The sequence below is a fragment of the Sceloporus undulatus genome, chromosome 6 (assembly GCF_019175285.1).
Source record: "Sceloporus undulatus isolate JIND9_A2432 ecotype Alabama chromosome 6, SceUnd_v1.1, whole genome shotgun sequence".
Lineage (NCBI taxonomy): Eukaryota > Metazoa > Chordata > Lepidosauria > Squamata > Phrynosomatidae > Sceloporus > Sceloporus undulatus.
The window spans coordinates 157361547-157388624 of record NC_056527.1 but is presented as its reverse complement, the minus strand read 5'-3'; the positions used below and the strand labels follow the sequence as shown (position 1 = coordinate 157388624).

General features: G+C 39.6%; 1 protein-coding gene across 5 annotated transcripts in view; it reads right to left on the bottom strand.

Moving 5' to 3' along the window:
• Positions 1 to 27078, bottom strand: part of MYO5A (myosin VA) — a 101939-nt gene that overhangs the window by 58710 nt on the left and 16151 nt on the right. For all 5 annotated transcript variants that reach the window (XM_042472446.1, XM_042472445.1, XM_042472444.1 and 2 more), the window contains exons 2-5: positions 12481 to 12591; positions 11500 to 11671; positions 7612 to 7756; positions 3538 to 3694 (exon numbers count right to left, since the gene is read on the bottom strand). In XM_042472446.1, coding sequence (XP_042328380.1) covers positions 3538 to 3694; positions 7612 to 7756; positions 11500 to 11671; positions 12481 to 12591 — 585 coding nt within the window. The remainder of the gene's footprint in view (positions 1 to 3537; positions 3695 to 7611; positions 7757 to 11499; positions 11672 to 12480; positions 12592 to 27078) is intronic.

Here is a 27078-nt window from a genome sequence, read left to right as displayed (position 1 = left end):
AGGAGAGTTTTATTCCTGACGTTTCGCCTGCATCTGTGGCTGGCATCTTCAAAAAACACCTATCCTGAAATTTTTGGCAATAGAAATCTTTTACCATTTGAATCCACTGGATCTAGGATCAGGAGGACGAAGAAACCCAAACAGCAAGCAGATCTATAAATAGCCATGTTACTGGGCTTACCTCCATTATGGGATTGGAAGCCCATACTTTCTCTTCAACATTAGCTTCACTGGCCGACCCACTTACAGTGGCAAAATACCTCATTGCATATTTGGCAGAGACTGTTTTTCCAGCTCCTGATTCCCCACTTACAATGATTGACTGGTTCCGTTCATCCCTGAATGGAAACAAATTCGTTTCACTTGTATTTGTGTGGATTCTACCTGTCTTTGGCATGCTTCTTATGTCTGGTAACATATATGAACAGATAGAAAAATTAGATAGATTTCACTCTTCCATCTCTGGTTAAAAAAAAAAAACAAACAGAATGCTTTTGGAACACAAAATATATTCTAGTTCATATGCTGTTGATATAAATGTAGCTTTCACCAACATCAAGCAAAAAAGAAACTCCATTTTATGAACCCATGACACTGCGAAACACACATGTTTTCCAATCCAGACATAGAACTAGCCAAGAAAAAATGTTCAGTATTCTAACATTTGAACTATAAATCATAATTGTATGTATTAACATTTGAACAACTGGCTCTGTATATGTATTACTAAGAACTATTTGGCTTCTTGGACCATGATGTGCAGTTCATGAACATGGACTTCTGGCAAGGAATGGATTTCACCTCACAGCAGTGGGCAGGAACATTTTTGGTAAGCGTCTGGAAATCTGATCAGGAAACATTTAAACTGAGTTATGTGGGGGAAGGAGACAGTATTCTTGAGGGCAGGATTTCATCAGGTGCTGAGATAATAACCTGGCTCTTATACAGAGAACAGGGTCCCTAATCCAGGATAGAGTTATGCCAGCCAGTTCTGAAAGGGTCACATTCCCTGACCTAGAGAACTTCTGACAGTAGGGTGTTCGACAGTGGAACATCCCTCAGAGTGTAGTGGAGTCTTTTCTTGGAGGTCTTTAACAGAGGCTGGATGGCATCGTGGGGATGCTTTGATTTGGATTCTGCATGGCAGGGAGTTGGACGGATGGCCTTGCGGTCTCTTCCACTCTATGATTTGATTCTATGACTCTGTAAATTCTATTGGATATTGTTCAGGTCATATTTTGGTATGACTGTTTCTGCCAGAAGTGCAGCTGAGCCCTGCTGAAGAAGCTGGGCTCTGCAATAGAGTCCATGGACCAAGACAGACAGCAATGGGGCAGCAGGGGAGCCAGGGGAGTTCCCCCCACCACCACAAACATTCCTAAAATGTTGAGCAAGGTTAAGAAATATAGCTAATGAAAATTTGTGATAATGCTCTTGAGTCATCTTATGAAGAATATAGCACTGTTTTTCCATTAAGACAATTAGTCTCCCCTGCCCCTGTTAACTAGGTTATGTAGTATACACTATTAAATTTCTGTATACAGGCTTTTATAAACCATCTGGCAAGTACTTGGCACAGTGAGACTCTATATAACACAATAAGATGGGGTTGTCTTTCTGCAGTGAATGTTGTGACTGAACAAGAGTGCATTGTGCTTTTGTAGTCTCCCCAGTCCAGGCGCAGAGGCCTTCGTGACTTTCAAAACTTTCAAAAACCATTTTGTATTTTTTTTTTATGGGCGTATGAGACATTGTTGTCCAGATGTTTGAAGCAGTCTCAAGATTTGGCCAGAAGGAAACTACAGACAAAACACAGGCCAAAACTCACAACTTTAAGAACAACAGTTGGTTCTAAAAGATGCACAAAACTCATTCTCCCTTTTGCTTCATGAAGCAGTTTTAGTGATGTAAAGTGAGAGTAAGCACCCTAGCTCCATCTGCAGTCAGTTACCCAATCACTTTTAAGAAGATATCAATAGATTGTAATCAACCAAACAACACTGCAACAATGCACTCCCTCCCAGGAGCAAAAAGTGCTGCTAAAAGCAGCTTCCTGGAAGGGCGTGATGATGCACGTGTGTCATTGTTGCGCTCTTTTGCCCAGAGATGTTTGGATACGAATGCCAGCGCATCATCTTTGCACGGCCATGTGTGCAGGGCACCAGCAAGATGGCGCATGGGCTCTGCTGAAGGGCTGGGTGCGTTAGGATGCCCAGCCCTCCGGAGTCCTAAAAAATCGGCCAGTCTGTACTGGGGCCTAAGTCTCCAATTTGTAGTAAAGCTTCCACAGAAACCATGGCCGGGGATTTAGGGTTGGGGTGGGAACCACATTTTTTAAAAACTGGCAGCACAGTTTTATTCTTTAAAGAATAAAAACTGGCAGCACAGCAAAATTGGTAACTGCTTTTTACAAATTCAGCTGTGTTGTTCCTTTAAAATAGTTGTCAGTTTACAGTCCATAAAGCTCTTTCAAAACATTCAATCTCAATTTTCAAAAGCCTCTTCGAAAATGGAGCATTTTAAAAATGAGAAAGAAGATATATCATGTGCTTTGAAAGCAAATGATGGCCATGTTCCAAAAGCTGAGCATTTCGAGTCAAGCAGAGATTGGAGCCCTGATTGTGGTAAGGGGTGACATGTCAGAGTGGATCAGAAAAACAAGGTTCATATCCCCACTAAGCCACGGGTTCACTGGATAACCCCATGTCTATCACATTTCTTCAGCCTCCTCTAAAATGCATCATAATCTGTTATTTGCATTTGTTATTTTGTTCATACCATCTTGCTCTTCTGCTGGTAGCACTATTTTTGTATGGCCAACCAGCAGACAAAACTGTTGTGATTTGCCATATTTCTCTTCGTCTCCTACTCCATTTCAACTAAAACAGCTCTTAAAGAGCTTTCAGTATCTTGCCAATTACTGTCTTCATAATTGACTGCAGAAAAAAAAAGAGTCCGTATATCCATTTGCCTCTGCAAAATGACAGTGACCAATTACAAGACCCACAGAATGGTAACCTTTAAATTTTCTGACAAATGATACTTTATTCCTATCTATTTCTGAAAGGGAGAATGATGCTTAACGCCTTTGGCCTAAACATCCTTTCCTTTCAGAAATGAGATGAGGGATATTAGTTATCAGTTGTCCGAAAATTAAAGATAACCATTCTATGGGTCTTGTAATTCTATCAGCCAATTTTCCAGGGGCAAATTCCAAGCAGTGATTTAAGCTTTCTCTGCTTCAGCATCTAGCACATCTCTAAGAACCTATCCTGAGTGTGATGTCAAAGGTTTTCATGGCTGGCATCCATAGTTTTTTTGTGGGTTTTTTGGGCTATGTGGCCATGTTCTAGGAGAGTTTATTCCTGACGTTTCGCCTGCATCTGTGGCTGGCATCTTCAAAAAACAACCTATCCTGAGATTTTGGCAAAATAGAAATCTTCTACCATTTGAATCAACATGGATCTAGGAATCAAGGAGGACAAAGAACCCAAACAGCAAAGCAGATCTATTAAATAGCCATGTTACTGGACTTACCTCCATTATGGGATTGGAAGCCAATACTTTCTCTTCAACATTAGCTTCACTGGCAGACCCACTTACAGTGGCAAAATACCTCATTGCATATTTGGCAGAGACTGTTTTTCCAGCTCCTGATTCCCCACTTACAATGATTGACTGGTTCCGTTCATCTCTGAAATGGAAACAAATTCGTTTCACTTGTATTTGTGTGGATTCTACCTGTCTTTGGCATGCTTCTTATGTCTGGGATAACATATATGCAAACAGATAGAAAATTTAGATAGATTTCACTCTTCCATCTCTGGTTAAAAAAAACAACATAGAGAATGCTTTTGGAACACAAATATATTCTATTCATATGCTGTTGATATAAAATGTAGCATTTCACCAAACATCAAGCAAAAAAGAAACTCCATTTTATGAACCCATGAGCACTGCAGAAACACATGTTGTTCCAATCCAAGACATAGAACTAGCCAAGAAAAAATGTTCAGTATTCTAACATTTGAACTATATATCATAATTTGTATGTATTAACATTTGAACAACTGGCTCTGCATATGTATCACTAAGACCTATTTGGCTTCTTGGACCATGATGTGCAGTTTCATGAACATGGACTTCTGGCAAGGAATGGATTTCACCTCACAGCAGTGGGCAGGAACATTTTTGCTAAGCGTCTGGAAAATCTGATCAGGAAGCATTTAAACTGAGTTATGTGGGGGAAGGAGACAGTATTCTTGAGGGCCGGATTTCATCAGGTGCTGGAAATAATAACCTGGCTCTTATACAGAGAACAAGGGATCCCTAATCCAGGAATAGAGTTATGCCAGCCAGTTCTGGAAGGGGTCACACTTCACCTGAAGGACTCTGTAAATTCTATTTGGATATTGTTCAGGTCATATTTTGGTATGATGACTGTTTCTGCCAGAAGTGCAGCTGAGCCCTACTGAAGAAGCTAGGCTCTGCAATAGAGTCCATGGACCAAGACAGACAGCAATGAGACAGCAGGGGAGCCAGGGGAGTTCCCCCACCACCACAACATTCCTAAAATGTTGAGCAAGGTTAACATATAGCTAATGAAAATTTGTGATAAATGCTCTTGAGTCATCTTTATGAAGAATATTAGCACTGTTTTTACCATTAAGACAATTAGTCTCCCCTGCCCCTGTTAACTAGGATTATGTAGTATACACTATTAAATTTCGTGTATACAGGCTTTTATAAAACCATCTGGCAAGTACTTGGCACAGTGAGACTCTATATAAACACAATAAGCTGGGGTTGTCTATTCTGCAGTGAATGTTGTGACTGAACAAGAGTGCATTGTGCATTTTGTAGTCTCCCAGTCCAGGCGCAGAGGCCTTCGTGACTTTCAAAACTTTCAAAACCATTTTGTATTTTTTTTATGGGACAATAAATGAGACATTGTTGTCCAGATGTTTGAAGCAGTCTCAAGACTTGGCCAGAAGGAAACTACAGACAAAACACAGGCCAAAACTTACAACTTTAAGAACAACAGTTGGTTCTAAAAGATGTCACTAAACTCATTATCCCTTTTGCTTCATGAAAGCAGTTTTAGTGATGTAAAGTGAGAGTAAGCACCCTAGCTCAATCTGATCAGTCAGTTACCCAATCACTTTTAAGAAGATATCACATAGATTGTAATCAACCAAACAACACTGCAACAATGCACTCCCTCCCAGGAGCAAAAAGCTGCTGCTAAAAGCAGCTTCCTGGAAGGGGCGTGATGATGCACGTGTGTCATTGTTGCGGCTCTTTTGCCCAGAGATGTTTGGGCATACGAATGCCAGCGCATCATCTTTGCACGTGCCATGTGTGCAGGGCACCAGCAAGATGGCGCATGGGCTCTGCTGGAAGGGCTGGGTGCGTATGGATGCCCAGCCCTCCGGAGTCCTAAAAAATCGGCCAGTCTGTACTGGGCCTAAGTCTCCAATTTGTAAGTAAAGCTTCCACAGAAACCATGGCCCGGGGATTTAGGGTTGGGGTGGGGAACCACATTTTTTTAAAAACTGGCAGCACAGTTTTATTCTTTAAAGAATAAAAAACTGGCAGCACAGCAAAAATTGGTAACTGCTTTTTACAAATTCAGCTGTGTTGTTCCTTTAAGATAGTTGTCAGTTACAGTCATATAAAGCTCTTTCAAAACATTCAAATCTCAATTTTCAAAAGCCTCTTCGAAAATGGAGCATTTTAAAAATGAGAAAGAAGATATATCATGTGCTTTGAAAGCAAATGACATGGCCATGTTCCAAAAGCTGAGCATTTCAGAGTCAGAGCAGAGATTGGAGCCCTGATTGTGGTAAAGGGGTGACATGTCAGAGTAGGATCAGAAAAACAAGGTTCATATCCCCACTAAGCCACGGGTTCACTGGATAACCCCATGCCTATCACATTTCTTCAGCCTCCTCTAAAATGCATCATAATCTGTTATTTGCATTTGTTATTCTGTTCATACCATCTTGCTCTTCTGCTGGTAGCACTATTTTTGTATGGCCAACCAGCAGACAAAAACTGTGTGATTTGCCATATTTCTCTTCGTCTCCTACTCCATTTCAACTAAAACAGCTATTAAAGAGACTTTCAGTATCTTGCCAATTACTGTCTTCATAAATTGACTGCAGAAAAAAAGAGTCCGGTAATATCCATTTGCCTCTGCAAAATGACAGTGACCAATTACAAGACCCACAGAATGGTAACCTTTAAATTTTCTGACAAATGATACTTAATATTCCTCATCTCATTTCTGAAAGGGAGAATGATGCTTAACGCCTTTAGGCCTAAACATCACTTTTCCTTTCAGAAATGAGATGAGGGATATTAGTTATCAGTTGTCCGAAAATTTAAAGATAACTATTCTATGGGTCTTGTAATTGGCTACTATGATTTTGAGAAGCTGGTTTTAAAAATCAAAGCAAATAACAAACTACTAGAAATGGATTTAAAGACATACAAACTGATATTATGCTAGTTCCTCTGGAAAAGCTACTAATTGGAGACACAGTAACATCGAGCTTGTAACTCCAGATTATGTTCCTGATTTTCATGGGTCAAACCTGCCAAGAATTTAATGATGTCTTTTTCACACCATATCTAATCTATTTTGGCTTGATGTAACAGAAGCTCAAATAAAACCTTAAAAGGGCAATTTGAATAACACCAACAGAGACTTTCCATTATTGTATACATTTTTTATTTGGCAGGGTATCACTGCCTGCCGCAACAGAGGACATTACAAATAATCATCACTATCTGCAAAATCATGACAAACTGTACTATTTTGGACAGAAAGATGAGCCAGCATAGTGAAAGTTATTCTCCAGGGATTATTCCTTTGAGGTCATTGCTGCAACTGTCTGCTAATACTCAGTGAGCAGCTTCCAGCACAACACCTCATATGAACTTTAGGATCAAGCACTAACCGTATGTAACCCCCACTGCCTTTGGGATGGCAGCTGGATGTTTTTGTGATGAATCTTTATGAGTGGACTGTTGCTAAAGTATCAGCCAATAAGCACATTGGTGAATTCTAGAACAGTGGAAATTCATATACTCTTTAGATCAGGGGTAGATCTCACCCAAATTTACAGATTCCCTCCAATTTTATTTTATAAGTTCCTAGGTGATTTCCCACCAGATTCCCCAGACAGTTCAAAACATCTGCAAAATAAAGCACTTTTCGCTCTCAAGCACCCAGCATAACTTGAAAACACTCCAGAAGCCAACAATAAGCTGAAATAAAGAATAGAAGTTTTGATTTGCAACAGTTTTGGAGCTTGTTTGGTGGGAAAGGCATACAAAAAATTACCCAGATATTTTAAAAAACATTTAAAGTGATCTGGGGACTTTAGTGTGGTACTGGGGTGAAAACTGACCCTTGTCTCCTCTGCAGTTGTTTACCCCTGCTTTAAATGATCATGAGTTCATTTCAGTTTTTCTTTTATTATAAAGGTTAAGCACAGCCAAAACTAGAGGCGGTTTTCCCCATTGCTACTGTCTTCTTTACAAACAAACATAAATACAAATAAAGATTATGTCCTTATGAAAGAACATGCCTATCCCACAAACCTGGCCATTTGTTTATATGCTTCCTCAGCCACTGCAAAGATGTGGGGGTCCATATCCCCCATGTTCTGGCCACTGTAAGCATTGATGATATCTTCGCCATAGATAGGCAGCTGTTCATATGGATTTATGGCTACTAAAACTATGCCTGGGGAGAAAAAAACAAAGATATTATTGGAAAGAACTATATAAGTAGAATTTGTGATCTCATTCAGAACAACAATTAATAAGGAATAGTAGACAGTGCTTTTTATTTCATTTTATAAGAGTGTGTGTATATGGAAAAGGAAAGAAGCAGCCCAAAGTGACATTAAATGTAGCTGATTAAAATGGCACTAGTTACTATCTGGGAAAGTCCTTAGTTTAAGTCAAACGATAAAATAATCTGATTTAGTAACCACCACTGCTACTAACAGTGAATGGAATTTGTAACTATGAACATATAAGCTTAAGTTAAAAGCAATTCTAACTTCAAAGGAAGACAGTGGCAGAATTAAAGAATAAATATGAACTTTTGTATGCTACTGAATAACAGACACGGCCAGGATCTATATGAAAGAACAAAGAATTATACTGGTAAACAGAAACACTGTCAGCCTCATTTCTAACCCCAAAGCCAGAAAATGCTTCTTCTGCCTTGTTAAACTAGCTTCTTATGTTCTCCTAATTGTCAAGGTCCTGGTGGGTCAGTATTGGACCACAACTGCATGATGGAATCCTTCCATACAATAAATGAAGATGGTGGACCATGGGGTTCACCAGACAGTGTTGGACTGTATCTCCAAGACTCATCAGCATAGGCCATGCTAGCTAGACCTGATGGGAGTTCAAATCCCTCCCTACATGAAGAACTACACATTCCTCACCCCTGCAATACTGTACTGTTCATACCGAAAGGAACTAAACCAGAGGTTACTAAATATTCTAGCCTTCACATTTCAGGAGCGTATAACCTAATGGCTTGAATGCATAAAGATGTGGGGCTTTTTTATTCAATTACAGCAGAGGAGAGCTTAAATTATACCTGATTAGACAAGGTAAACTCAATGCTATGCCAGGATCACTTTAAAAGAAACAATCTGGCTATCATGTCTTTTCTATGGCTTTCTTAGCTGCTAATCTAGAACAGGAATGAGAAATTTCCAACGATCCAGTCTCTCTGGGTTTAGGTGGCCACATAGAATACATGCTTCAGTAATACAACTGTTTTTAAAACATTCTAGTCTTAGTGGTTGTGTAAGATATATTCCAAGGAATTTTCAGAATTCATTCCAAAAATATTAGTAGTATAGATGTATCACATTACAAAATTTAGGCAGAATATGAAGGAGGCTCATATGCCTGCTATTTGACATAATAAATGAATTGAATTGAAGGAGGCTCTTTTAAAATATACTCATTGTAACGGCTAAAATATGGCTGCATCTTAAGAGCAATTGCCTCTACAATATTTACTGAGTACTGTAGCATGCGGCATTAATTCCTACGTTGAGCCTGTGAGAGCAATTGAAACCAAGAGATATAAACCCTACTATATCCAAGTCAGTACAGGAAGGACAGGCTAAGTGGAGCAAAGGCATAGTAATCATATTAGGGTCATTAAGGCCAATCATCACTGAAGTTCTTATCACCTCCCAACAACTGTTTATTTAAAAATCATTGTTAAGACATTCAACTTTTTTTTGCTTTTTTGCTTTTTTTGCATTTCTTTTCTCCATATGGTTCTCCTATCCAAGTATGAGTATAATTCTCTGCCAACTAGGGCAACACTACATGTAACTGATAAAGTGGGACATACAAAAGTCCACAAAAGTGTATCCCAAATAAAAGCTTATGGCCCAGAACATATGCGCCAAATAAAGCAGCTTCTGGTCACTGCGGGGGCTTGGTGTTCAAACAATGCATGCCCCTAAAGTGGCTGGTAACCACTCTGAGGTCACCTAAAATAGCCCAAAGCCATCACAAAAAAGAGCCATTTAAATCCACCTCCTGGGCAACGCAGCTTGGGACCGCAGGCAGCGGCCCAGTTTGGGAGTGGGCTGTCCAGTCGATGTAATCCCAGCATGACTGCAGTCAGAAGCCGCTCTTTATCAGCCATGTGCTTCGCCCTTTACTTTAAGGAACCACTAGACAATGTGTTATTGTTATCATTAAGGAAGACTCAATTTGAAATTTACATTACTTCACAGAAAGCAAATCCAATAGATTTCCCTCAGTGTTAGGCAATTGTGGTGGATGATATTTTCCATGCTGGGAAGGGTTTGTGTATGAATTTGTTGTGGGTTTTACTCTGAACTTTAAAGAAGCTTTCAAAGTGCTGATGCCCAATAATTTCAGCACCTTGAAAAGCTCATCAAATTCAGAGTGGATTCACCACTCCACTGACAAGGAAGCCATCGGCGGCGGCAGCAACCTAGTTCCTCAGCCAAAAAGCCCCTCAACATTATCATCCTGGGTTGGCTGATGTCCAAATTCTAAATGGTTCTGGTAGCACTGGCATTTCATGTAGACTGTATAAGAACAAAACAAATGCAACACTGAACTACAACCATGCAGAGATGGAACATGTTACCATGGCTTTAAAGACAACACATTATGCTTTTTAGAAGAAAAAGCATATAAAAAGTGTCTCTAAAGCTCCAAAATTCTTGTATTTTTATTATGTCACATATAGATAATTCAATATAATTTCAACAGAGGTTTGTCTGTTGCACCATGACAACTATTATCTGTGGTCAGTGGAAATTATTTCTTTTTTTAAATTAAAAACTATCTGATTTTCCAGTGGGCAACAAAGAAAACTGGGTAATTCACTTCCCCACTGTGACAATTCAGTTAGAAATTTTGAAGTTTTACTTAATTACTTATTCTAAAATTTATCATCTGCTTAATAATTCATGACAAGTTATAATCCCTATTTGTTTTCTAACCCATCCTGAAGATTTTTCCCTTAGTGCTGCTGTTTCCCCCCACATTGTTTTGGTACTGTTCTATGTGATGCTTTCCACTCCCTCCATCCTATCCCTCTGTCTCCATGTCTTTCCAACCAGATAGTCAAGAATTACACTTCAGAAATGTTCAGTGGTCCCAAATCATTACACAGCTCAGATGTCCAGCCTTTTTACCCTGTCAGGGTGGTTACAAAGCTTCCAGGTTTTCCACCTGAAGGACTAGCAGTTTTTTGGTGGTCTAGGTGACTCTATGCAGAGTTATATTCTATAGAACCACTCATTACAGCAGAATAGCAAGAGAGGAGCATCTAAGCTTTTTCCTAAGGATGTTGGAACAACCCCTTTCCTTGAATAGACTGTATAGCCTTTTCAGGTATGGTAGATAGGACCCTTCTTCTACAGAGTGGAGTCTCCCTTGGCTCTTGAGAAATGCTTGAATGTGAAGGAGCCAGGCAAGCTGGAGCTCATAAGATCAAGAGCCAAACTTGGAGAAAAGGCCAACTGAAGCTATCTCCCTAAGAAAGTCTTTCTTTCCTGGATAGGTTGCCAGCTCTTCCTTCATCTTCATATGGCAATTTTCAAAGGTTGGGACAAATTTCAAAGGTTGGAACACTGCTCATTCTGACTGCTTCCTCCTCTTCTCTGGCTACAGCCTCAGCTTTTTTATACCTGTGTTCCCCCTGACCCTACTGATTCTACAGTATTTCCTTTTTTGTTGGATGGCTGATCAACTGCACATCCATCTCATGAGTTTTAGCATGTTTTGTTGTTATGCATCATACACTGTACACAGCACTAATTAAAAAATGAAGGAATATTGGGCTCTTAGAGCAACTCAAGTTAAACAGACTCACTCTGAGAGGGAGCTGTTCATCATGCAGCTTTGTCTTTCCATAGTGCTCTGATACAGCAACATACAAAAACCTCATTCTGTGCTTACCACAATATGTATAAATGAGTTTTGAGTCTATAAACCGAACTTTTAAGTTATGGAGAACAGCAGGTTCATGGAGATAGCTGAGTGCTGTCAAGTCATTTTCACCCACAAGTATATCAGGGTTTCGCAAGGGCGGCAGCTCCTTTTTCTTAGGATCAAGGCTGTATGCAAGATCCTGAAAATTAAATAACAGTATGTATATTAAAGACACAAAAATGTGGCTCTTCTGTGACTAGAGCAGATAAAGTGAAAGGAAGTTTTATGCATACAAAAAGATTACACAAAGCATGATAATGTTACTTTTTAAAGTAAATAGTTACAGTTGGGTATCCATAGTTGATCTATTTTATTTATTTTAAATATATTGTACTGCTTTGAGAACTTTTGTTTCATAGCTACGATACAGACACACCAATAAATAAATAAATAGGATCTCAACAGGAAAAGGTTTTTCCTTTAAAGTGTTTTTGCCAAGACCTCAGGGCAGGGGTAGGCAAACTTTTTGAGCCGGGGACCGGGTTGCTGTTCCTCAGATAACTGGGGGGCCGAAGCCAATAAATAAATAATTAAATAATTTTTTAAAAAGTAAGTAAATAAATAAACCGGGCCAAATGTAGGACAAAAATTTCAAATGGAGGACACGCAAAAAAATTGCTGATTTTTAAAAAATGTTAATATAAATGTATGTTTCGGAGGCTTCTATAGACAATTACCCCCCCTTACCCGCTGCTTGCCCCCCTTGCCTGCCGTTTGCCCCCCTTGCTCGCCTCCTCCTGATAGGCCAAAAGCCCCACGCCCTCACACGAGAGGCCAAAGGCTCCAGCGGCAATCGGCGGCAGGACTGGGCTGGGGCCGGTCCCAAGGCCTTGCCGGGCCGCAGGTTGCCTACCCCTGCCTCAGGGTCACCATGAGTCAGAAAGAATTTGAATGCAAACAACAACAATAGAGATTTCAGTGTATTAACAATAAAGAATAATAAGTTACCTTGCCATCCTCAAGTTGAAGATGGAGGACTTTGTCACCTGGTTTATAATCTTTTACAAGTTCTGCCGATTTCCAGACTACTTCTGAATCGGGTATCCAAATCCTTGCATACTGAAAAAAATGGGGAGGAAATTTACTTTGGATTTATACCAATACAAGAAGCATAACCACATGTATCCATTTGGACTAACCTTTTCAGCTTCTCTCCCAACAGTGTCTTAATTTTTCTTTTAATAAATAAAATACATTAAAGTATCATTTTACCACTTTCTCCCAAGACAACGGGGCTGAAACTAAAATTCGTTGTTCACAAACTTTTAAATATCTCTCTCTCACAAAGTTGTTTTTCCGTCCGGCTCCAAGTCTGACCTCCCACTGGCTGGACCAAAAATTCTGTTTTCAAGTTGTTAGTTTCCAAGCAGACCAGATTTGGGATGCCTACAACATGTGAAGCAAATACTATGCACATGTATATATTATTTTTAAACACGTTTACCTATGTCTGCAAATTGGCACTAGGAGCCAAACTACTGTAAGTTTTATGGACATTGTAAATATTGCATTTTAGTTGTGTGTATCATATATATTCTATGCTCTCTTATTGCCATACACAGCTTTGAAACCTCCAGGACTAAGTATTTTGTAAGCATCAGGGATATATACTTCAATAAGCAAAAGTAAACCCCATTTAAAACATGGTTCAGTCCTGAGGTAGCAGAATTCTACAGTATACCAGCTACACTGTTCCCAAATATCCTCACTAGTACATAGTTTACAGTTTATCTGTGTTATAGATGTACTTCCCAGCTCTGTTCAGGCTCAAGCAAATGGGCAAATATATTTGATATACTGTTTCACTTGGCAATATTGGAGTTCTACTTTTTCCCTAGCAAAGACTACAGCTTTCTCCCCCAAAGTCCCTGAACCAGTGCTGGCAATTTCTGGGGAATTCCCCAAAATCCAGGGAATTTAATTAATTTCTTTCTGGGGATTTTGACTGAATAATAATAAATATTGGGGAATTCCGGGGATTTTGGACAAACATTCCAGGGAATATCTTCGAGGCTTGTTGGCAACACTTCCCTCCACATTCTTTCTTGTACCTAGCTGGGTGAGTTACCTCTTTGCACTGAACAGTTGCTTATCAGTTGGTGGCAAAGAAGAGGAAATTTACACATCCTCCGCTGAAGCACTCTGGCAGAACTGTAGCATGCAGGACAGAAACTCTTGATATGATATTGCCCATTTGCAAAATCCTTTCTCCAGTTTCCCACACCCCAGAATACTTCCTAACTTTAGATGGTAGAGGTAATTGTTATTTATTGTTACACAATCCACAGCATAAAATCAAAAATGTCTCCAAGGCACTCTTGACATATAGTGGGCTAATGCAATTATTTATTTATTTTTAGTGAGGGGTTAGTTGTCAATGTGACCAATACACTCACAACATAATAGAAGGATGTGGGGTTGAATTTAAATCATAATTGGAGATGGGTGAACTAGATATTGGCAAAATACATGAGGCCTGCAACAACATGTTCCAGTGTATTTTCCGCAACCCAGACTGTCTGCTCCTTCTCTGGGATATTATAAGCTACATTTATTACACTGTGGAATGGGAAGACAGGCCTGCCTTTCAGCAGTGGATTAAAATACATAAAGGCAGACACATAAATGAGCAAGCTCTCATTCTCAAAGTGAAAAACCATGTAACCATACAAGAACTGAGGCTTCCAGTGTATTTTTCTTTTGAAGATATCCATCTGCCTGTGTCACAGCCACATTCTTCAGAAGAAAGATGATGGAGCTGTCTAACTGGAAAATCACTGTATAAGTGACTGATTTAGTCTTTGACCTAAATTCAACATGATCCTTGTGGTAGAGGCAAGATTTTTAGCTTGTCGGTTCTGCAGCCTCCTCCAGCACTTAAAATCTACCCAGTGGAGTTTCTCAGCCCTCCAGACCAGGTTTTGGAATACATAGGAGGAGGCAGTGGGGAGGGAGAAATGAAGCCCTCTCCTTTGCGTTCTTGGAAGTTGCTTCCATGGGTGCACTGACAGCCAAGCTTTGGATCTTGTCTGTCTCTCCGTCTGTCTGTCTGTCTGTCTGTCTGTCTGTCTGTCTCTCTCTCTCTCTCTCTCACACACACACACACACACACTCATACTTTCTCACACACACTTATCCAAATCGATTTACACCTCTCCAGGTTTTCTAACTGCAACATCTTTAGCACAAAAAGTGCTAGAAGGCAAAAAATTTGCCTTCTAAATTAAGAATCTACAAATGGTGCCAATGTATGGTAGAGGAATGATTCTTAACATCAGCAGATACAAATCCAACATGTTCCATCTGCCATTCACAAAACATGCCTCTTTTAAAGTCCATTAAATATTAGTTGTGTCTATTTTTCAAACAGCACAGAACATGCTAAAATCTCATGAAAGACCTATAGATTCATCAAATATTCTGAAATGCTGGCCACGTTAGATGTGAAAAATAGAGCAACTGGGCATATAATCTCAAAGAGGCAGTTGCTACCCATTTAGAACATTTTAATACTCTTGGAACAGCTTCTGAAGTCGGCCTGCATGACTGAGTAGACAAGATTAATACCTCCCATAGGAAATCTAGTAACCAGTTGGGTTCTTTTTGTGTGCTTATTTTTAAAAAAAGCCTGCTTTATCACATCATCTACTTAAGTCACACACCATAACACCACCTATGAACATCAATAACTATACAGCTCTTGTTAGAACAAACAAAACCCAAGAACCCTAGATAAATTTTAGACATAAATTTGTTGTAATTTGGAAGAAAAGATACCACTCACACTAGCAATGTTAATGTAGTTTTAACACTTGCACTGAAAGTCTTCCCTAGCAATTCCAGTAGGATCTGGAAATGCTGCACAGGTGCAGAATAACCCATTTGTGTGCTTCGCAGAGACCATGAAGAAGAAGTGTCAGTTTCAACCTGCAAAGCACTAATCGGCTTAGGACAATGATATCCGAAAGACTATGTTGTTCTCCATGAGCCTCTTTGGCGTCTGAGATCTTAAATGGAGACTCTGTTGCATGTCCCATCACTCTGTGAGACAAGGCTGGGGAATGCATGAAACAGGGCTTTCTTTGTAGCAGCACCCTGGGTATGGTATTCCTTGCCAAGTGAAATCTGACTGGCTCTATTCCTTTTCAGTTTCAGGTGGGCAGCCAAAACTATATTATTCTGACTGACCTTCTACCTTTATTCGCTGGTTTTTAAAAAAACTGTGTCTAAAAATAATTGCAATCTGTTTTCAAGAACATATTGCATATATTTTATTGTATATTACTTTAGGGAGCCTTGGTGGACAGCAAAGCAAGAAAGACTTTAAGTTCTTAAATTAATTTGCACTCATATACCTGCTGAAGCCCACACTGCTATTTTACACAGTAATGAGCACAAGGCTGCAGTGTGCATGCATGTACTTCCCCCATAACTGCCCTGCAGAGGCTCTATGTAGCAGAGTTGAAGAGACTGCCCAACAGTCAGAGGAAAACTGAGATGGAAGCACCAACTATCCTTTGTAGCTCCTCAGTACTATGCCTGAACATAGAACACAGACCATGCAGATAATGTCATAGAATCATAGAGTTGGAAGAGACCGCAAGGGCCATCCAGTCCAACCCCCTGCCATGCAGGAAATCCAGATCAAAGCATCCCCGACAGATGGCCATCCAGCCTCCGTTTGAAGACCTCCAAGGAGGGAGACTCCATTACACTCCGAGGAAGTGTGTTCTATCAGTACCAACTAAAATAAAGACACATACACTTTTAGATGTCCTTCCATTGTACTTGGCATGGTTAACTTGCCTCTTGGTTACTATTAGAACCACAAATCACTTTCTAGGTTGCATTCATTAATTCAGGGTGCCTTCAACAATTAAACCCTAATGGCATGAGGACCATATGGATAGAGACTATTCACTAGTCTCTATCCATATACACAATATGCAGAACTCTGAAAAAGTTAGATTTTTTTGGACTACGGCTCTCAAATGTCTGGGGTATTCTGGAAGTTCTAGTTCAAAAGACAACTTTTCCACACTCTGACAATGAGATAGATGCATTTGCTTGGGCCATATTCAGTCCAAGTAACCCACGTCAAAAGTTCCAGCCTAGGAGGATGGAACATGAGACACAATGCCAGCACTTGCAGATCCTGAGCCATAATCCTTGTGGTGTGATTGACCTTGTGGGTAAAGGAGGGATTATTAAATAAAGATGAAAATCTTGCCCTTTAAAAAAAACATATCTGATTTGTAAGCAGCTCTTAGAAGCTTTCCAGTGGTAGATCAGGGGATTTACTCAGGAGTGGACAATTTGGGGCTCTCCAGAGCTACTGCTAACAGTAACTTCTCATCAACCCTATCCAGAATAGCCGGCAGTGTTAACCTTCCTCCTCTGGTAAAACAATACTTAAAAAGTGATGCACTTGTCTATACTTCTGTCCATTTGGGATATCTGAAAGGTGTACTGTAAAAGGGGAATGTACAATCAAACAATTTCTAACAGGACATGTAGAATGGGCCATTAGAAAGAGAGAGAGTGGGGGAGAACCCAATAAGGATAGTATATCAACACAGTCCACTAGTTTGCTTCCAGATCATTAAGTGGCAGGTAGCATTTCTTACCGATCAGCCAGCGCTACAATATCAGAAGGATCACATTTTCAGTTATCTGGTAGCAAAATCATAACATCATATACACTTGTCCCTCTACATTCGCTGGAGTTAGGAGCACAGGATCCTTATGAATATGGAAAAACCACAAATAACAAAAACACTGTTTATACCTGAGCGAACACCTCTCTAGGATTCTCTAGATCCTCCAGTGCAACTCTGTGGTCAACATCTGCCAGACATTGGCCATAGAATTGCGCTGGAGGAACTACACATGCCTAGTGGAGAGTTCTCTCTAGGAATCTCTAGTTCCTTCAGTGCAACTTTTGGTTAAAGTTGACCATAGAGTTGCACTGGAGGACCTAGATATTCCTAGAGATAATATATTAATCAAATCCATTAATAATCAAATCCGCAAATGTTGAGGACCAAGTCTACTTGCAACAACAAGGAATTGGGTGAAACAGATCACCATAGAAACCACTGAGTCTCCCCTTTAAGACAGTTAAGCCACATGAAGATCCTGCTAACACCAGAAGGCTGTTGTCAAGCTTCATCATCCATCCTTCTACTGCAAAATCAAGAAACATTTCAATTTTTAAGTCAAAAAGCAGAAGATATTTCTGCCACTATTTATGCTACAAGGGAAGCACTGTAGCATTATTTTGCTGCCATTTATTCTCAACCAGAGTCTGCTCTATCCCAAAGGAGAAGGGCATATATTTATCTATGCTTTTGAAACCTAGAGCTATGCTTTTGAAACCTAGAGCTAGGACATAATTTTTAAAATGCTCGCTGAATGGCAGCTGGAAGGAAGCACAGATGCCCTGCTAGGCTTAAATCTGGTCTAGAAGAGAGAAGAGAGCAGCAGCTGTTTCAAAAACCAAACCCTGACATCCACAAAAATAGAACATGCTAGTCGCAATTCTAGGTTTTGTAAAGCAGAGAATAAATAAAATAGTAGCAGCTCAAGGACACACAGAGAACAAATTTACTGGCAGAATTATTGTGCAGACATGACAGAATATCAGAAAGAAATTTCAAGGGAAGAATGATTTCCACAAGTAACACTCACAGACAAATTATTTCCTCCCAAACGCTAGTAAATAACAAGTAATGCTTCTCCCTGAAACTCTTACTAAGAAGGATGAAAATATGTAAGATATCATTTTTGTTGCACACACTGCCAAAATGTGATTAGATATAAAGGGCAAAGATACAAATATCTAGTCCTATAAAACGAACAGACATGAACTATGGCAAGAATTCTTTATACTTCATGCTCTCATCCAAGATCACATGGACAAATCATCAGACCATACTAACCACCAAAACATTCACATCACAAGACACACTTGAGGTTTTCACCTCTTGAAGACACTACTAACCACTAGAAATAAACAAACATTTTATTAGGCATTCTCACATCATATTTGCAGGATACAATACATTAGAAGCTTCTCAAATTCTGTAAAAATGCTCAGGATCTGAACAAACATCTTGCATAGCTATAAAGTATTTAATCTTAAATGAGACACTGTATCATCAGAGCAAGACATACATTTGAACAACACTCTTTTATAAGTATTGTCTGAGTATATGAAAAGAAGACAAACACCTTTTCTTACTAAATAAAATAGACAAAAATATGTTAAGACTTATTACGGAGACAGCTATGTTAGTCTGGTTCAGTGTAAAATGGAAAGCAGGAGGAATAAAGGAATCAAAAAGCACCTTATGAGACTGGTTTATTTTGGTATGAGCTTTCATGCACTGAAGAAGTAGACTGATATTCACAAACACTCATGCTAAAATAAATCAGTCTTAAAGGCACTGGTTGATTCCTACATAGCCCCCTCCTTCCATTTTAGGTTCTTCCGAACATATAGTCATGCCCTAGTTAACTAAGCCTCTGACAGTGATCCTCCTTTCTGTTGTTGTCGTCTGCCTTCATGTAGTTTCTTATGAAACTATCATGACAGTTTTTCTTGCCAAGATTTGTTTAGAGAAATTTGCATTTGCCTTGCTATGAGGCTGAGAGAATGTGACTAAGTTCCCTAAGTTCACTAAAGCGGTATAAAAATGTACTTGCTATTGCTATTGCTACCTAGAACCTGAGATCATCAGGTGAGGCCCTCTTCTCAGTCCCACTACCATTGCAAGCATAGGTGAAAGAGAGACAAAAGGGTTTTTCCTGGTGGCTGCCCTTAGACTCTGAAATTCCCTTCCCAGGGAGACCAAAATGACACTCTTTCAACCCAAATTTTTAAGTAACCTATGTATGTATATTTTGAAAAGTAAATCATTTCTCATTTTATAAGAGTAACTACAATAAATCCATTTTAGTTGCTTTTTTAAGCATCATAATGCCACAAGCCACTAACATGTGAAACAAAACACAGCTATGTAGAACGGCTAAATTCATCCTTCAGTTAGAAAAATAACTAAACTTTACAACACAAAAGAAGTTATCTTTTTGTATGTCATAGTCACAATCTAACTTAATTTTTTTTAGTTGTCACAAAAATAAATTATAACCAATTTCCAATTTGCTTTACCCCAATTTACTTTTCAAATTTACAGTGTTTCTCCAAAAATAAAATGGCTTTGGACTGGATGGCCCTTGTGGTTTCTTCTATGAAATAAATGAAAGCCTTGTCCATAATGCAGAGCTCTCCCAGGAGGCCTCTGAAGTTGAGGCAGGAAAGCAAAAGAGGAAGTGGTGAGAGAACAAAGTGGGTGGGATGAGACAGTGGGGCTATTTGGATTCTAGAGGGTAGTTCTGAGCAATAAGAAAAGGTAACTGGTTTTCTTTGACCTGACCTAGGAGAGGGGAATGGGGATGGGAAAAAGGAACTGAAATCTTGGCACTGATGGAAGAAAGGGGTTTCCTTTGCCTTTTGTAGGGAGAAGGGTGAGAGGGGAGGAAGAAACTGGAATCTTGTACTTTTGCTGTATCTGATAGGGATTTCCTTTGCTTGCTTAGGTGGGAGCCAAGCAACTGAAGTCTGCTGCCTTTGCTTGGTAGGCCTGCCAGGAGGACACAGAGCAAGAGATGTGTTGCTTCTCCTCTTATGACCTCTGCATCTGCTACATAGCAGGGAATGTGCTGCATCTCTCTCTTCCAATGGGAAACATACAGAAGAAGGCATAGCAGAGGAACACAATTGTTATTAGTTAATTTCTGTCCATGTACTCCTTTGAATTGCTGTCTAATGACAAGCCACTTCATGCCAGTCAAGCCCCCTTTAGATCAGCAGTTGCTACCTCTTTTGGACCTCTGGAGAACACCTACACATTTCTCTAGACAGAAAACAGTAAGCTCTAATCTCCCACCTGAGTCAACTAAGTGCAAGTTACTTTTGCACTTTGAACTCAGGTCTACAGCAATGGAAGTACTGTATATACTCATATATAAGTCTAGAAATGTAGATGAAATTTAGATTAAAAATTCACCCCAAAAACCTGAGTCGACTTATCCACAGGTCAATGTGAGTACTGTATTTTAACGTGTGTGTGTGTGTGTAAAACTATCCCCTGGTGAACGAAAAAAGATGAAGCTGCCTTGGAAGCACTGACCCCCTTTTACTCTCTCATCCATCCAGCCTTTAGTATGAACTCAAAAAGTTAGGCCTGCTGGAATTTTGTAGGTTTTTTGGCATTGTTTTCCTTTGCTTTGTCCTTTACATCCTTCATTACTCGCTCCTAGGTTTTACTGTGGACTTATCCACAGATCATATCAAAATCCATAATTTTGACCCCAAAACCTGCCCTCGACTTATACATAAGGCCGACTTATAGTCAAGTATATACAGTAAGCTAAAAGCGTGGGAGTAGGAGAGAGAAAGTGGGGACATTTTAAAAGTACAGTTGTCCTTCCTTTCTCATGGGCTTGAAGTCCATGGTCTTGAATATTCACAGAGGGATGATCTCCATTATTGGGGCTTGAATATAGGCAAGTCTCCGTTTTCGCAGGGGGGTCCACAACGGATCCCCCTTGAAAATGGAGGGCCGACTATATCTGAAGAAGAGTAACTGGGACTGTTCCTGCCAAAACTGGGAGAGCTGGAGGATATGTTCAACTTTATCATTCTCATCTGCAATCTGAAGTGCTCCAGTCTTACAATATGCTTGGAACTCCTCGCTATAGGAGTCTACTAGGAGGGATTTCCTGGAACATGTGCAATATTTCTTACTTATCTATTTAGTGTTAAGTAAACTCTTAGCTAATTTCTTAATTTTAAAAAGAGTTGTGCTGCTACTCTCACAGCTGCTCCTTATTGCTCTTAAAAGCAGACATGAAAGTGCCAAGCCCAGGAGACCATTCTTAATTACAGTACCATTTTATCCTGCTTAACTTCCCAATAAAAGTGGCATGCAAGGTTTTTCTCCCTCTCCCCAACAACCCAGTGAGGTGGTTTAAAATAATTGGCCTAAAGCTACCCATCAGCTTTCATGGCTGAGCAAGCTACTGTACTGGCTTCTTTAGCACTCTTTCTTTAGCAATTCAGCACTCTAACCACATTAGCTCTCAATTATTTGTTACACCATTCAGCCAATGCAAGTTCAGACCTCACAATAGGACTGTACAGATCTTTTTTACCTTCAGACAGAAAGTATCATATGATCACTAGCTTCTCAGCAATGATTATTTTCCAGAGCTGAATCAGTAGCAAGCTGGTGCTGCCCTCTGTAACATTGCCATGATGCTCTTTCCTGCCTAGAAAAAAAAATGCTACTAGGTTTTATCCAATTAACGGACAAAATGAGTGAATATACCATTACCAGACAAGGCACTGCCTCTAATGTAAGTGCAACAGAGAGCATACCTGACCAATACAGAAACATCACCACTTACTTACCACACTTAGTGCCATGATTCAATGCGATGGGATACTGCGAACTGTAGTTCTTTAAGACATTTAGCCTTCTGTGTCAGAGAGTTCTAGTGACAGAATTCCATAACACTGAGTCATGACTTAAAGCGATGTCAAACTGGATTATTTTTGCAGTGCGGACAAATTCACTGCATCTTCTATGTGGCAGCTTTTCAGATACTGGTAAGATGTCTATCATATCGCATTCCAGTGTTATCTTCTCTAGGCTAAACATACCCAGCTGCCTCAATGGTTCCTCACACAGCTTCATTATTACACCTTTTACCATCTTAACCTACCTCCTTTGGACACATTCTATCTTGTTAATGTCCTTCTTAAGTCAAATGCAACTTTCCCCAATGTATAGGCTATACTAAAAGCTTGGAAAAATATATCTGGGGAATAAAATCCCAGAATGCTGACCGGGGGGGGGGGGTTTCTAGGAAGTGTAATTCAAAAATTACTTTTCTCATCTGTGGTTAAAATGGCCCTTTTGTTTGTGTCTGCTGGGATTCAAAGCCCAAGAGCTTCCTAAAAAGACTAAAGGGCTCCCCAGTGAAATCTAATTTCTCTGCCTTGCTGCTAATTTTAGGTGTACCACACAGAAAAAGTACAGAAGCTTGTTTTGCATATGGATGTCAGATTTTAATTCCTTAGCTACTCAGAATCCATCAAAAAGATTTGCTATAAATCTAACTGAAATGGATTGGAAAACTCCTCAGATGACTCTGACTACTATTTCCAAAGATGCTCATTTTTAAAAATCAGCCAATAATCTAAATTCAGATGGCTTGACCTGAAAATAATCCAATGTGTCCTGGCTAAAATGTCATACAAATTGTTTATGCAAAGGGACCTTGTAGCACCTTTGAGACTAATTGAAAGAGAGAAGTTGGTAGCATGAGCTTTCACAGACTTCACTCTACTTCCTTAGATGCATGGGGAAGCAAGTAGATTCAAGTCTACAAAAGCTCATGCTACAAACTTCTCTCTTTCAGTTAGCCTCAGAGGTGCTACAAGATCTTTTTGCATACTGAGTTTCCAGACTAAAATGGCCATGTTTTTGAATTCAAATTGTTGTTTGCTATTACTGGCCTCCTCATTATAAAAAGAGGAAGCTTGTTTTATACTTGTTTTTGTAGTTTAATACTGAAGCAATCTCAATAGTGGATTGCTTAACACTTTTACCACTAGGGCAACACAAGGAAAGGCAAAAGAGAAGCATAAAAGGATCTTGTCACAACTGGACTGCAATCCTATTAACTCTTACCTGAGAATAATTCTGATTGAACTCAACAGGGCTTATTCCCAGATATATATAGGACTGATGTATTCATGAACTGGAGAGAAGCACACTGTACCATAGCACTAAAATAGAAACAGCTAAAGGAAACTATGTTCTTTACCCAAATAGTAATTTTATCTTCCTCTGTAGATAAGGAATTTGACAAATTATTTATGGTGTAAATTGAAACCAGTTTCCTGATCGTGTCTCAATAAAAAGGAAACAATTCGACAGGAAGCCTCATCATCAATATTTACAAAGTTGCCATTAAGCCTGAACTCCTTGCTGCAAAATCCAAGAAGGGGACTAAACAGGGATAGCTTTCCTCCTATCTTTAAGATTGCCTAATATGAGGATTTAGGGTTTATTTAAAAAACAAAACAAATTTGCATCTTTTCTATGCATGTATTTCATATTAGCTTGAATGTTCAGCAATAGCAGAGCCTCAGATCACAGCAACACACATTGGTTTCACATCCTGCACTATTTAAGTGGGCAAAAGGAACCTCTTCAATTTACAACACAAAATGTGTGGATAAAAAGAAGCAATGCCTTAATGACACAAACAGTGAATGATATGCCAAACCTGGAAATGTTTTTTGGGACTAGAGTTCCCAGAATCCCCTGGCCAACATGGATATTGGTGAACATGGACATTGTCCATATTGAGTGGTGGATTCTGGGAGCTGCAATGCAATTTCTAAATTCTTATATCCTAGTCTTCTCTCAAAAAATCCCTTAAATCTAACTGTGTTGTTGTTGCTGTTTTAATTTGGCAAGTAGTTCTCACTCCCTTTCGTTTACTTGTTCACTGAACAAAGTGTACAGCTAGAAACTGCTGCCTTTAATATTCCTCTTAATATGTTCATAGGACTCGAAAGTCTTGCTTGCTCTTTTGTAAGACTTAAATAGAAAGTTAACAGCAGGACGAACCCTATGGCTATACAAGATGAAGCTGCTGCCTCATACAGATTTTTAAGACTAGGAAAAAGCAGAGAACTCGCTGTTATTCTTTTATCACTATGTTTTTACTTCAAGAGAAAATCTTCTGTCTCTGGTTGCAAAATCGTTTCATTGAGTTTGGCTACCATGAATTTTAACTACGTATATAGTATACCGCTCTGCCTCAGGAATAAACTATCTTGTGGTCACACTAAGAGCATCCAGTACATGATGAACATACTGGCCCACATTGCTGTTAGGATGGGAAGCATTATAAATGGCATTCAATCTAAGATATGGAGATGACACCATATTGCTAGCAGAAAACATCATAGACCTAGAACAACTACTAAGGAAGATCAAGGATGAAAGTGCAAAGGCAGGCTTACTGCTGAAAATAAAGAAAACAAAAATAATGACCACGGAGGAACTACATAAATTCAAGCTAGACAACGAGGAAATAGTAAAAGAGTTCCCATATCTTGGATCAAACATTGAGAAGAAATCAGAAGATTAAGAAGAAATCAGAAGAAGTCTAAGGGCCCTATACAGACAAGCACTTTTGGCCGGCACGGGGGCGGAGTCAGGGTGTCGCATCCTCATGACACACACCTCAACTCCGCCCCCAGGACACTGTGGCGCTGCATGCTGCTCCACACAACCGATGGCATCACTGCGTTCCTCCAGTGCTGCATCCATATGATGCAGAGCCAAAGGAGCACCTCATAGCCGCACCACTGCAGCTATCGTGCCCTATCCAGGGCACAAAAAGGAGCTGTTTTTGTGGCTCCTTTTTGCGCCCTGGAAAGGCTGGATCGGGGCCAAAGCATGCAGTTGCCACAGCCCCAATCCATCTGAAGAAGGGGCAGCTCTATGCCGCCCCTTTGGGGCTGTCTGAACAGCCCCTAAGAGTGGGGAGAACAGCTATGAAGAAACTAGAAAAGATTCTAAAGAGCGAAGGTAAACAATGGAACACAAAAGTTAGAAATGTACAAGCCACTGTATTTCCCATCACCATGTACAGAGGTGAGAGCTGGACAGCGAAGGAAGTGGATAAGAAGAAAATCAACTAATCTGAGATGTGGTGGTCGAGAAGAGTACTGAAGATACTGTGAACAGCCAAAAAGACAAATGGGTCCTGGTGGTAGAATTCAAAAATATAGCTGTGTTAGTCTGTAGAATCAGTATGTAGACAGATCTTGTAGCACCTTTGAGACTCACTGAAAGAAGTTGCAGCATGAGCTTTCATAGTCTACTTCCTCATGCATCTACTTCCAAGGAAGTAGATTTAAATCTACGAAAGCTCATGCTGTCAACTTCTTCCTTTAGTCAGTCTCAAAAGTGCTACAAGATCTCTATACAAACGGGTCCTAGAACAAACAAAGACAGAAATCTCCCTGGAAGCCAAGATGATTAAGCTGTTGTACTTTGGCCATGTCATGAGAAGACATGACTCATTGGAAAAAAAACAGTAATACTGTACTAGGAAAGGCAGAGGGAAGTAGAAAGGGAGGATGGCTGCAAGCTAGATGGACGGACCCTATTAAGGAGGTCACGGGTATGAATTTAAAGCAACTAAGCAGAGCAGTGGAGAATAAGGAGACTTGTTGGAGATGTCTCATCCACGGGGTCGCCATGCGTGCAGAGTGACTTGAAGGCAATTAACAACATAAATGGCTTTTTAAAAAAGGAAAGAAAGTAACATTGTCTGATTTAGCCATTTCATTTAGCACGGTTTCATGATACCAAAATGTAATGTCCATCAGAATGCAATATCCTCTTCAAAATAGTTTATTTGCACACACACCGTCTTCACATTACACAATACAGTCGTGCTGGAATGCCTACTGTTTCATCGAACATCTTCTTTAAAGTAAGCATTTGAACTTCCTAAAACTAAATATTAATGGCTTAAGATAGAGCTGAACTAACTCTTCTGTTGAAATTATGCAATATATAAAGTTATTGCTCCATTCAGGAATCAAAGGGCAGCAAATTTTGACTATGTGTCCCTTTCCAAAGCATTAATCATTGAGCCATAAAGATTTTAAAAAACCTCAAAGATAACTCAAAGAACTCTAGTTAACCCTAGTCAACAACAACCCCCAAAATTTGATTTAGAACATTTAATTCTTTGAAAATAAGGCAAGTCCCCTGGAGCTAAAATCTTTCCTAAATTACAGATGTGTGACTTCTAGGATATTAAAGAACCCCCGCATTCTACTAGTCTCTAATATCCACACAGGTCCCAAACCCGATACTCTCCATATGTGTTAGACTACAACCTTATCATCCCCACCCAGTATGGTAAATGGGAATGTTATTTTCTTTTGAAACATTAATCTGACTGCTTTTAAAACAGGAGAATCCTTCAAAAAGAATTAGTTAACAAGCCTGGAAGTAATCTGTGTTAAAATCAACAACTGAATTCTTCACCCAGACTCTATTAAGAGGCTTTTTAAAAGTCTCTTTCTTTTAAAAACCCATTGCTTCCCATCCCTTGTTCTTAGAAAGACACACCCTGGAAAGAAAGCCCTGAGGAACAAAACTTAGGTTGGATGCTTTCTTGTCTAACCAAAAAGATCTGTAGTCCCCAAAACCACATTTTCCAGTTCAAATCAGATATTACAAAGCAGAATTACAAAATACTAAACTAAGAACCTAGATCAGATTGCATCCCCCAAAGTACTGCTTGACATAACTAAGTAAATTCCACAGAGATATTACTTTATTTTAGAATAAATCTGAATAGATGTATAAGCACTTTGGCAATCTTATGTGAGGAATCATGTTCAAAAACTATAACCCTTGCCAGTACAAAAACAAG